The 12,698-nt window shown below is 34.7% G+C and overlaps 1 protein-coding gene and 1 long non-coding RNA gene across 2 annotated transcripts; one reads left to right on the top strand and one right to left on the bottom strand.

The window, feature by feature from the left end:
* Positions 1–393: 393 nt before the first annotated feature.
* LOC147479567 (uncharacterized) lies at positions 394–1,386 on the top strand. Its single transcript, XM_086578447.1, has 2 exons — positions 394–953; positions 1,040–1,386. The coding sequence occupies exons 1-2, from the start codon at positions 587–589 to the stop codon at positions 1,384–1,386; spliced, it is 714 nt and encodes a 237-aa protein (XP_086434573.1). The 5' UTR covers positions 394–586.
* An 8,381-nt stretch (positions 1,387–9,767) lies between these two features.
* On the bottom strand, positions 9,768–10,332 carry LOC147479566 (uncharacterized). Its single transcript, XR_015203981.1, has 3 exons — positions 10,259–10,332; positions 10,038–10,126; positions 9,768–9,854 (listed from the first exon to the last, which is right to left on the bottom strand). It is a non-coding gene; the product is annotated as an uncharacterized LOC147479566 (long non-coding RNA).
* Positions 10,333–12,698: the final 2,366 nt, after the last annotated feature.

Below are 12,698 nucleotides of genomic sequence, written 5' to 3'. Positions count from 1 at the left end.
TTTTTTGTTTATGGCAGCGGTGGAACTGGAAAAACGTATTTGTACAAGACTATCATTTCAAAGTTGAGATCAGAAGGTAAAATTGTACTTGCAGTTGCTTCTTCAGGAATAGCATCACTCCTTTTACCGTGAGGGCTTAACAAAGCACATTCAAGGTTTAATATTCAAATTCCTACCAATGAAGATTCAACTTGCAACATCTCAAAACATGAAGCACTGGCCAAGCTCATACAGAAAGCCGATCTTATTTTATGGGATGAAGCACCAATGACTCATAGGCACGGTTTTGAAGCTGTTGATAGAACTTTAAAAGACATAATGGATGAAGAAACCAAACGTTTTGGTGGCAAAACATTTCTAATGGGTGGTGACTTGCACAAATTTTGCCAGTTATTCCAAGGGGTAAAAGAGGTGACATTGTTGACGCTTCAATAAATAGGTACGATTTTAGATATATCAAAAAACACAATTTTATCAAATAATTCGCTTAGTAACTTTGAACAATTTATTTTTTTTACCATATTTATCTATATTTGACAGGTCCAAAATCTGGGAAGAATGTAAAGTATTTCATCTGACTCAAAACATGAGATTACAAAATGACCGAGTAGACCCTAAAACAGTTAGCTCTATAGAAGACTTTAGCAAGTGGGTTTTAGATCTTGGAGATGGAAACTTGCCAGCAATTGCTATGGAGAATGATATTGAACGAACATGGATACAAATTCCAGAAGATCTCCTTATTCCAAAATCCGATGACTCTATCCAAGATATTGTGTCAACTATTTATCCAGATTTTGCCAGAAATCATAACTCGGTTAAGTACCTCAAGGAAAGAAGCATCTTAGCCCCTAAGAATGAAACAGTTGATGAAATTAACTCATACATTATTTCATCACTACCAGGAGATTTACAGAGTTACTTGAGTGCAGACTCACTTTGTCCCATAGAAGGTTAGCACATCAAATAAATAAATAAAAAACTATTTTCCTTTAGACGTTTTTTACATTTCTTATAAGATTATTTAATTATTTTGCAGGAAAGTCTGCTGAACAAGACGTTCTCTATCCTATAGAATTTTTGAATACTCTTCAATTTTCAGGAGTGCCAAACCATAACATTGAGCTGAAAGTTGGTGTTCCCATAATGTTAATGCGGAATTTGAACCAGTCACGAGGGCTTTGCAATGGAACTAGGTTGATTGTGACCAGGTTGGGATCCAAAGTTATTGAAGCAAAAATTATAACAGGTAGTAATATAGGAGATCCAGTCTACATTCCAAGAATCATCCTGTTTCCGAGTGACACCAAGTGGCCATTTGTTTTCAAGAGAGGCCATTTGTTTTCAAGAGAAAACAATTTCCTATCAGAGTGTGCTATGCAATGACTATAAACAAGAGCCAAGGACAAACTTTCAATCATGTTGGTGTTTATTTACCACGGCCAATTTTCACACATGGCCAATTATATGTGGCTGTTTCAAGAACAACATCTAGACAGGGACTAAAATTTCTAATAAAAAGTGAAGACGATGAGCCAAAAGGATATACACAGAACATTGTGTATAAAGAGGTTTTTCAAGCAATTTGATTAAGGTATTGTTCTTATGATTAAGCTTATCAACATCATAATACTTAATGTTTTTTGTAATATTATTATTAATATTTTTTGTTTGCGTTGGAAATTCTTTTGCAAGTGATTGTAAGGCTCTATTACTATCTGATTTTTGCTGTGAAGGACTTACCACTAAAATCGTATACATGTTTTTTGCAGAAATACTATGTGTGAATGCTGGAATGGTCATTTGATGATACTGCATTAGAAGCCGTAGAGAAGATTGTATTTTTCTTTGTCTATTTCATACCAACTTTGTCTAATTTCTTTGTCCTATTACGTATGACATTTATGAAAAAAACCTTATGTTGTCTCCACTTTTTTTTATTGATATTGACTGGACACTCAACATCATTCAGTGTGATCTAATGTAGGAACTTTACATCTGACTCTTGCCCAAGGTCGATCTTAGGAATCAGGATATAAAAATATGCCTATTACCTCAGACAAAAAATATGCCTATCTTTTGTTTTCATTGATATTGCAAGGTTGTCAAGTCCTGTCTAGGTACTGGTTAATGCGACTTTGACAGGGGAATATAGGTATTAAACTGGTCGGACTTGAGCTAGCCAAGAAAAAGGTGAGTTGTTGACCAGTTATAACTGACAATACCATATTACGGTAACGCACATTTGCACAAATTAAGCAAACTGCAACTATACTTGCATTTGGTGTAAGCTTTGAATAACTGTTTAAGGAGATCATAATGCCGATCAGTTTATATATATATACACACACACACACACACACACACACCTTTTTAATCAATGTTATACTTGCACATCTCTGATTCGATTTTTGATTTTCAAACTCAAAGAGTTTGATGGTTGGAACAGGGGATTGATTGTCATCAACCTGGCTAGAATTTGATGTTGTCCTATTTATTTACATGTTGTGTTGTATTTATATTTTAAGCTTGGCTGACCAAACTTGATGAACTTTTATGTTATTATGATGAGTTGTTTCATTTTAGGATTGTGTCCGTAGTAATGCATCATCTGAAATTATGAATGTGAATGGAGTCACATCAAGTTTGTATCTGAATCTTGGCTGTGTTAATTTGGCAAATTCAGTTCCAGAGATTTGTTTAAGCTACATACTGAAATGGATGTAGTACACTACCTTCGTTTCGCGACTAGGTTATGAATTATGGAGCAACAATACCACATTGATTGTTGGTATTTATCGGTTGAATGTCGGACCACTTCCAATTCAATTCAGCTCATTGCTTTGAATGACACACAAGGAATCAAATGTCTTAGGAACATCAATTATCCCTCCCACTAGCAGGTTATGCTAGAGGTGGTACTGGTAATCATATACCAGCCATCGACTAGACAATCTGTAAAAAGAGGTTCCTCCATGACCTTTGAGTTTACTATAATTTCAGAAGATCCCTCAACTCACACATTATTTATCCAACAATGGAACTTAATCCCAAGACACCAGTTCATACATTCTACAGATGTAGGCCATTGAATCAGGGTGAAATTTCAAGTGATTGTTCATCTGTGGAATTTAATTTGTTTAAGGATAATGAACTACAAATTTTATGTGGTGATTCTTCTAGGAAGCTGTTTCAAGTGATTGTTCATCTGTGGAATTTAATTTGTTTAAAGATAATGAACTACAGATTTTATGTGGTGATTCTTCTAGGAAGCTGTTTAAGTTCGATCATGTGTTCGGACCTCAGGATGATCAAGGTAATTTTAATGTTGTCAATGTTAGTTTCAAGTGTTTGCGACTTTACTTCTTTACGTTTTTCCTTAATTATTTATGGAGTTTCCTTAATTATTTGCGATTGTACTTGCTTTCACTAACAAACAAACAGTTGTTCACTTTGGAGTTAGAATATATATATATATATATATATATATATATATATATATACTTGCAGCGTACATTTCCCAATGCTCCAAATTTTTCTCTGCAAACTATTGATTTATACTAAGCAGTAAGCACGCTTAAAACATTACTTTTGAGTTGACAAAAAGCAAAAAATAAAAATGGATATGACCCCCTAACAATGATCTTCATGTTACTTTAGTTGGTGGAGATTGTTTCATCTTGAGCATGGATCTATAGCGGGTAGTACACCTGAACTATGGAATCACAACCAAAACAGTGTAGAAACCTCCCTTCCCAGATCAGCATGTCATCTCTGGCAACATTATTGAAGTCTCTACATGTGAACAGTTTTTTATTAGGATTGACATGGTGGACATATGTGATGGTTGCTTCGTGTTTTTTAAGTGAGTTTCCTGCTTTAGAAAAAGGAACAAAGATCCGTTTATGTGCCTAGGCCCTTAGACCCACCTGGAAACATATATATGAATCTCTCTCTATGAACTAGGGGGTATAGATGGATTGGATCCCAATGGTTAAATTCATTGGAAGCATGGGACTAGACCTAAAGATCTTTGACATATCCATTATGAGAATGTGGAACGTGCGTTGAATAATATATCCGACCGACCCAGGTGAACTATGTTACGGTTTCCTTGGTCCACTTGCGTGGTATGATCCAACCATTAATCGTCATGCCATTGCAACATGAGGTATGCTCATTTTGCAGTAATTGATGAGAGGTGGACGTAGTGTTATATGCTACTGTTACTAATGAATAAAATAATCTCCCATAACTGGCTCTCTTGCTTGTTGCAGCCTGCAGATGTGGAACACAATCAGCCTATTCTGGATTTAAATTGTGCTCTGAGCATACAGGGTGAAGTTTTCAATTATTTCTAATTGAAAATTTCTTGGCGACTTTACTAACTTTATTACATCCATTTTATGTGAAAGTTTAGAGAGAAATCATTATCCAATGCTTGGGCTATCGAATTTATCGAAATAGACCCTTATACTAGATATATATATATGTAAAATTTAGACAAGTAATTCTCTAGGACACTTTGTTTGGGTTGTACTAGAAACTGATCAAATACCTACAATTCTTTGATTATCTCAGGTCACTAAGCTACATGTTTTACCTATCTATCTCAAAGTGGCAGAGCTTTCTAATTTCAACAGTTATAATTGGATAAATATCTTCACTTGCTAACTTACCCATATTATGTTGACCTAACTTACTTATCGTCTTGATATTGGTAATTCTTTTTGTAATGCTCAAAATAACACAGAGCGTGTGATATTGGATGAGGTTGCTCACGTGTTTGTTCATAGTGTTTGTGCTTAATGGAGATTCTTGTTAAAAACACACATAGAGAGGTAAGGGTGCTCCACAAGAAGGTGATGATGAATGGTGGGAGAAGCAGGGGTGTTGCGGTGGGGAAAGTCAAGTAAGAGGAATGTGATCTCCAGGGACACAGAGTTGGGGCCAAGTTCAGCATTTGAGAGAAACCGGCGGAGAAAAGCTGATGCTTATCAGGCAAGAGTGTTTCGGGTCATAACAACTAAAAACAAAGAGTTTCACTTCGTTTGTGAAAGTGGGGTTGAAGTAGCTGAGTTGTGGGTGAGAGGGATAAACCTGGTAACTAGAAAAGCAATCTTTGGCAAAAAGCATAGTGAGACATACCAAGAGCATTGGCATTTTGATTGGGTAACCTGTACATAAGTTTAAGAAGAGTACTTCATCTCAAAGTACTTTTTAAATAGTCCGTTTTTTATTTCTTACTGTAAATGTTTTTCTCAATTTCGAGTAAATGTGGATTGTTCTATTAAAAGATATATGCAATGAGATTCTTAGTATTTGTTTCCTGAGCTTTGTTGTCACTATTCAGATTCCAATGTCTTTAGGCGCATTTGTCAAGCTTGACAAAACTAGATCTCACCTTAACCAACTCACGATAAAATTCCGTGTCATTTGGAGGATATCAAACCCGACACAACTAAATCTCAGATCTAATCAATTGAATGGGACCATTCCCGAAAGTCTAGGACAACTTTCGGAACCCGATGGACTTGGATTTATCTAGCAACTCTCTCAATGGTGTTATATCTGACGTGATTTTTGCTAAACTCCCCAAATTAGTTTTTTTAGAATTGAGTTGGAACTCTCTCACTGTGAATATGGCATCAGGTTGGATTCCACCCTTTCAACTCCAATATATTGGAATGACTTCTTGCAATGTAGGACTCAGATTTCCAGAATGGGTTCGAACACAAACACAATTCACCGCATTAACGATGTCCAATGCAAGCATTTCAGACTCTATACCAAATTGGTTTCAAAACCTTTCTTCCCAACTATCCTACTTAGATCTCTCTAACGTCAATATTTTGGATCTATCAAATAACCAAATTGCTGGATCAATTCCACAAAATATTGGTGATATGCTCACTGGAGTGCTTTACCTCTTCCTATCCAGTAACCATCTTAATGGAAGCATCCCCAGCTCATTGTGTAAGACATAGTCATATTGGTACTTACTCCAATCATATTTCAACTTCGTTTCTAAGCAAAAAATTACTTGATACGACTGAAAAAAAGACAAGGTGCGGTACTATAAGGGTTAATGTTTATCTTCATACCAATAGAATCTACCACTAGATTACTATAAAGGTTAATATTTATCTTCATACGATTTCTCAACAATAACAATTACGAATTACGTTCAGAATATAAACTAATTTCAAAGTTTATCTACTATGGCCAATGAAATAAAGACTATATTAATGTCAAAGTTTATCTTCTTTAAGAAAGATTTACTTAAGTGTTTTGTTCAACATTAAATTCCTATTACCTACGTTTCTCAGAACAATAGTTTAATTCAACCTCTAATTCATACTAATACTAAACCTATAAATACAATACCAATATACAATTGTCATTCTTAACTCCTAAACAAAAAAAGGTAAAATCTTAACTAATCTATTTATACTCCATGAACTACATGCTTTTAACAATATTTTGATATTGTTAATGGTTTACAGATCAGACGAAATGGCAAGGAAGTGCAAAACTTTTGACGAACTAAACCTTAACTCGGGATTTTGCAAAATAAGAGCACGAGTAAGCAGACTATGGATATCACGGTTTAAGGAAAGACTCTTTGGAACTGAGATGATATTAATTGATGAAAAGGTAAAATTTATTTGTTTAGGCTATTGATATTAAAATTCAAGTTTCATTATTTGATAATTTTAAATGTTTTTGTTGCTACAAATAATTAGCACTATTTTGATAAAAACAAAGTTGTTATACTGCTGAGATTTTCAAGGTTGTTGACAGGAAAACCAAATTCATGCTAAAATCGATAAAGTTTTTGCAAAAGGACTTTGACACAAAATTGAAACAAGGAGAAGTTTATTATTTTGAAAATTTTGAGGTAAAGGCAGCCCCATTTAAATTTCAACCTGTGAGATTCAACTTCACAATATCATTCAAAAAAGAAACAGTCATGACAACTTCAAAGGAAGACACATCAATATTCAGGCACCACAAATTTTCATTTGTTGAATTTGAAGAATTCATGGAGAAAAAAAATTATTATGTCAAAGCGATCAACACAGTTGGTATGTTATTAATTACTTAAAGTTTTGTTTTGTAAATGTATTTTTTGTAATAACATTTTCTACTCAACAGATTTTGTAGGGCTTTTAAAAAAAGTATCAGCTCAAAGCCCATATGGTTTCAGAGATGTTACACTAATGAATGAGAGGTAACATACGAAGAAAAAAAAAATTCGACAATTTTTTTTACAAAATAAATTCTTATTTCTGATCTCTTTTCTCTTTTTGCAGGAACTATGAACTGGATATTGCTCTATGGGGTGAAGATTCAGAAAAAATTGCTGCACTAAACAATTCTAATGGAATTGTCATAGTCATAGTCATATTAACGTCACTCTATATGAAAAAAATTGGACGTATGCAAATTATTCAATAATACTCGATGTTTATATCTCTAATTTTATAATTTTAAAAAACTTAATTTTTATTATTATCTAATTTGACTCCATAGCTGTCTTTAAAGCATCCGTCACATCAGCAACACAAGTATACTTCAATTTGGATATCCCTCAGTCTAATGAAATGAGAAAGAGGTAAAAATAATCTAATATGTTTATTATTTAATAATTAATATATATTGACACATAAATCTAATCTAATGCAGGTTTGAGACCGAAAACATTTAAATAGAGTTTGAGGAACATAAAGAAGGTGAACCTACTTCACTTCGGAAGTACTTAGTAAGGACAGAGTCACCATCACCGACCCTATTAAATTAGGCAAGGAAAGATGCAACCAGGTTAGTTTGTAATGTTAGAATTACATAAAGACGATGCAAAAAAAAATTATTTATTTCATTATTTAAATATTGATTTGTAGAAAAAGTCATTCACTTGCAAAGCAAGATTAAGTAAAAGCTTTTGGAAATCGTTGGAACTACAAATCTTGCAAATTCTATCTTCATCAAACATGTGGAAACCGGGGATGAACCATCTTGCAAGGAATGTAAAACTACTTACAATGAACCATCTGAGAGGTAAACAAATTAAATTTTCAAAACACATAAAATTTATATATTACTAATCTTCTCAATTATGTTTTCTTTTTATGCACAAGTACTATCTTAAACTTTGTGTGCAAGATGAAACAAATCAAACAACATTTGTTGTTTTTTGGAAATAGAGCGAGAATATATAGTGCAACAACCATTTGACAAAATTAAAAAGATGAATTTAAAGGTGAGTAAATATACAATTATTTAATGATACCAAGTATAATTTTTGGAAAATATATATTAATGCATTTCAATTTCTATAATGCGGGGGCAATGATTGGGATGAAATTAAAGGAGAACTAGAGAAAAATACCGAAAGACATACATCTTCAAAGTTGTGATAAACGAGTACAGTATGCATGAAATGTATCCAACATTTAGTGTAAACAATGTCTTGGAAGAAGAAACCGATAAAGAAAAACAAAATATATTGACCCAAATGATGACCCATCATCGAAAGGTAATAATCTTTTAAACTAACTTTCTTTACGACCGGTGTTCAATTTTATTTTCATATATAAGAAAAACTTACATGTCAAAAATACAGGAAAATGGATCAAATAAAAAGAAAAATAAGAACTAAAATCCTATAGATGAGGTCTCACCAACAAAAAAGAACCGGAAAGCTCCAGAATCACAATGAACAGATGGGTAATAGGATTTTAGTGTTTTCGTAGGTATAATTTTCTTCAATGAACAATGGAGAAAATAATTTGACATTTTTATTTGCTAATAAATTATGTTTTTACATGTCTTTTACAAGTTAATTTGGTTTTTCTTCATTATGTGAATGATATTACGATTTCAAATTTATTTATGTCAATGCTATTACGATTTCAGGGATCTAATAGTTGGAATAACTGAAAAAACAATAAAAGAGGGTGAATCAAATCAGATAATGAAATGATAAAGAACAACATAATTCATACTAGAAAGAATATATGGAGAAATCTAACCTTTCTCCCTGTTAAAGCATAAAATAAATTAGATCCTCCATTTCATTCTTGCTCCAACCAGAATATGAGAAAGTGAAGTCTTCTTCAGAGCTTTACTTGCATAATTTTTGATAGAAGACCAAAAATTGGATTGAAATTGGAAGTTGTATTTGCCTCTCTATATTGATAGGAGGGGTATAACATGTTGAAAGGCCCTACTTCTTGCAGTAGCCTAGGTAGCCAATCTTATTAGGACAAGCAAAAAAAAAAGTCAGTCATCTCTTAAGAAATTCTAAAGATACTAGATTGTGATAGTGAATCAAACAAGAAGGCAATTGAATTGAACTCGACAGATGGCTATCACAAGATCATCAGATCATCGGTTTCCTCACCGAAAGTACTTCTTTTGACCCTAAAGAAAACTTCATTTTCATCCTAAATTAACACAGAGTCAGTTTGAATTATCGTGACTTTCACTAGAGATACAACAAGCACCAAAGTTCAAAGAAGATAGCCCTGACACTAGCAAGCAGATACGATGCAAGCATTAAGAAAATATAGAAATTTAATACGTACTCTGTGAGCAACCTCAAGTGCACATACTCTACAGCAGATAAGACTAATTTGTATGGAGGTTTTACCTGATGGAAAAAAAAAATCAATTTGCTTGGAAAATCTGCATGCGCCTTTAGCACCCACCATTGATTAACACTCGGAATCTGCTTAAAGCGCTTTGATTACTGTTGATGATGAAAACTCAAATCAGGTTACCATACCTTTATGCTCATCAGTAGCTTTAACGTCTTATTTGTTCTCCCAAAAATGTTCGCCCTGTAAGTACTGTTTTCTGAATGTGATTAATAGTTGATATGTGAACATGTGCAATAAAGGATGACCTAGGTACATTTACATGTTCACGTGGATGCATGGATGCTTGCACGTTTCTTCAACACAACTAACGCCGAATAAGATTTTAGAAACTGAATTACTTAAATAAAATAAAATAAGAAAAACCAGAGATACCTTATATCAAGCTCCTCTAATTTATGAACTGCTTCTTGAGCACCTTTAACAGATTGATTTGCCATGCCTTTTGCATTGGCTTTCTCCTCCTGAAACGAAAGGCGATTAGATATAAAAATGAAACTGGAACTAAATGACAAAGTTATATCAAGAGCTGATGGTGACCGATACAAAAAATATGTACAAATACTGGACTACCACACACTCAAGAACTGACTTACCACATCATCTGAGTATCGTATCCGGAACCCTAAATACGTTCCATAACCACCCAAAGCAAAAAGCACAATGGCCTGAAAAAGAAAAGTGGAAGAACGCATTACCAATTAGGTGGTATAAATTTAACTTTCGTATATCAAAGAGGACCAAGGGCTATTGTTCATCTATTTTCAGTATAAATGATCCGATTCTTATAACTAAGAGGTCCTTGCTAATTGATTAAATATAGAGATTCATTTATTGATCCATACGTCAAAGAAGAGTGTAAGGAAATTGATAGAGATGCCAAAATTGCTTAATTTTTGCAATTTTGCAAGTAGTAGATGCAAACGATCCATACGTCATCTAGGTTCAGTCCTGTATAATAGCTCATCGGGCCGTTTGCCCATAAAGCCAGAGTAAATGGATTTTTCTCTAGACATTTTGCAGGATATGCAAGCGAGTCAACAGGACGTGAGTAGATTAAGAATGATTAAGAAGATATCTGACTGGTAGGCAGGCATTGTATCCTTCTTCCACCTAAGAAATTCACAAGGTATCACATGGAATTGTATGTTTTACAGGGTATCTGGCAAAAGGATACCTAGCATAAAACTAATGGAGCTGACTTGGCAGAAAGGCAAGGTTTTAAATTGAGAATGGAGAATAAGTTTGGTAACTAGCATGAATGGTAGAATGATCATTCATTAGGTTGGGTTGGGAAGCCTGCATATGATCTACCAATTACCTTCTTTTCTTATGGTATTTTGGTTTTGATGAGGATGGATTGACTCCTAACATTCCCCATTATACATTAATAACAATGTATTAAAACAGATATAAGAAAAGTAAGGTAGATATTAAGGATTTGGGATAATAAATATGAAATCCAAACTCAGTATACCTTGAATTGCAGAGTATTGGGTGCTAACTGCTATACCAGGGTGTTTGGGTGTTCCAGTGCTATTTAGCACGTGGCGTATCAAGTTGCTATTGTATATATTCGCATTCTCAATAGTGGCATCTGGCTCAGAGGGGTCTCCTTTTGATGGCCAGCCCGTCTCAAGTACTACAATGGGAATATTGGTGAAGTTCAAGTAGGCTATCGCAAAAGTAAAATCATCAACCACAAAGATAAAAAGACATTCTTTGTAGTGGAGAAGAGATTAGAGTCCACTGCCTCTTTGTTTGGAGGCAATGGATGGAAGAGTGCATAGTCCAGTGGAATAACATCATTTGACTGCATATAATCATAGTAAGGGTACACATTAAGCAAAGGAGGGAGCGATGGTCCGCAAGAATTTGAGCAAAGGTACCATGGTGGATCAAGGCACCGAGGGGGTGGAAACGAGTCCGGATGATGGAAGACGAGTGAGGTGTGGAAACTTTAATTTGGTCATCAAGATTTGATGCAACAAGGGCTGACCGGATGAATTTGAGTGCGAGAAACAAGAACAAAAAGCATTAGGGAAGGATTGTCGAAACCTCGAGCCTACTACAATACCGGTGATGTTGGTAGGCGGGTACATGAGCGCAGAACATTACGCGCTACCCAGTTGGCAGCGAGTAGCATTGGACTGCCCTACACCAAGGAGCTCATTGTTGGGGACACCGATGGTGACATGGATGCCTCGAGTTGGCAAGTGCAAGGAGCATTGCGGGTCAGCATCATAGAGACGGACATGTCGGATCTGGCTGGGCTTTCAGCCGCCGAACTACCGGGTAGGGTTTGGCATGTCGGATAGGTTTGCATGCCAATGTTCACACCGATGAAGGCATCTGCTCCATCGAAAAAAACACCCAAAGTGCAGAAAAAGATTAGAGTATGATCATGATGGTTGCTAGAAAGACAATATAAATTCTCTCCATCACCCTAACCCAATGGCATGCATCACATAATTTATTGGATCGTTTTCAACCACAAAAAAGCTACAATTTGTGGCAATATTCCCTTCTTTGAATCATGGATGCATGGACAAATTAATACAAGTTAGGCCATGGTTCTAAATAGCAACAGTCTATGTCAACATTGATGGACACATTCTGAATTAAGGAGGATTAGAGGAAAAATCTGACAAACAATAGGATCTTGGGAATTAGAGACATATAAAGTTATTAATTCACACAATCTTATCTGCAATGGATGTCAAGCATACAAGCAGAGAAACTACAAGTTAGGGAAGGAAGGCAAGATAGAAGAAATCTTCTTATTTTTCAAACCTTCTTAGGTAAGAGCATACGAGTAGAAGATAGTACCGCATTACCCGAATCGATCGATATACCATACCATAATCAAAAGGTACAACGGCCCGAGCAATCAAAATCTCATCTTCGTACACATCATACCAATCTTTGCACTGCAACAGATAGAGAAGCAAATATAAGAAATTGCAAACAATTATTATGGAAACCAAATACAAGTTCATAAGCAAAACACTTTAAAATAACGGACCCAAATATAGT

This window comes from Coptis chinensis, chromosome 8 (genome assembly GCF_015680905.1).
Source record: "Coptis chinensis isolate HL-2020 chromosome 8, ASM1568090v1, whole genome shotgun sequence".
NCBI lineage: Eukaryota > Viridiplantae > Streptophyta > Magnoliopsida > Ranunculales > Ranunculaceae > Coptis > Coptis chinensis.
The sequence above is the reverse complement of the archived record's forward strand: the minus strand, read 5'-3'. Positions and strand labels throughout refer to the sequence as shown.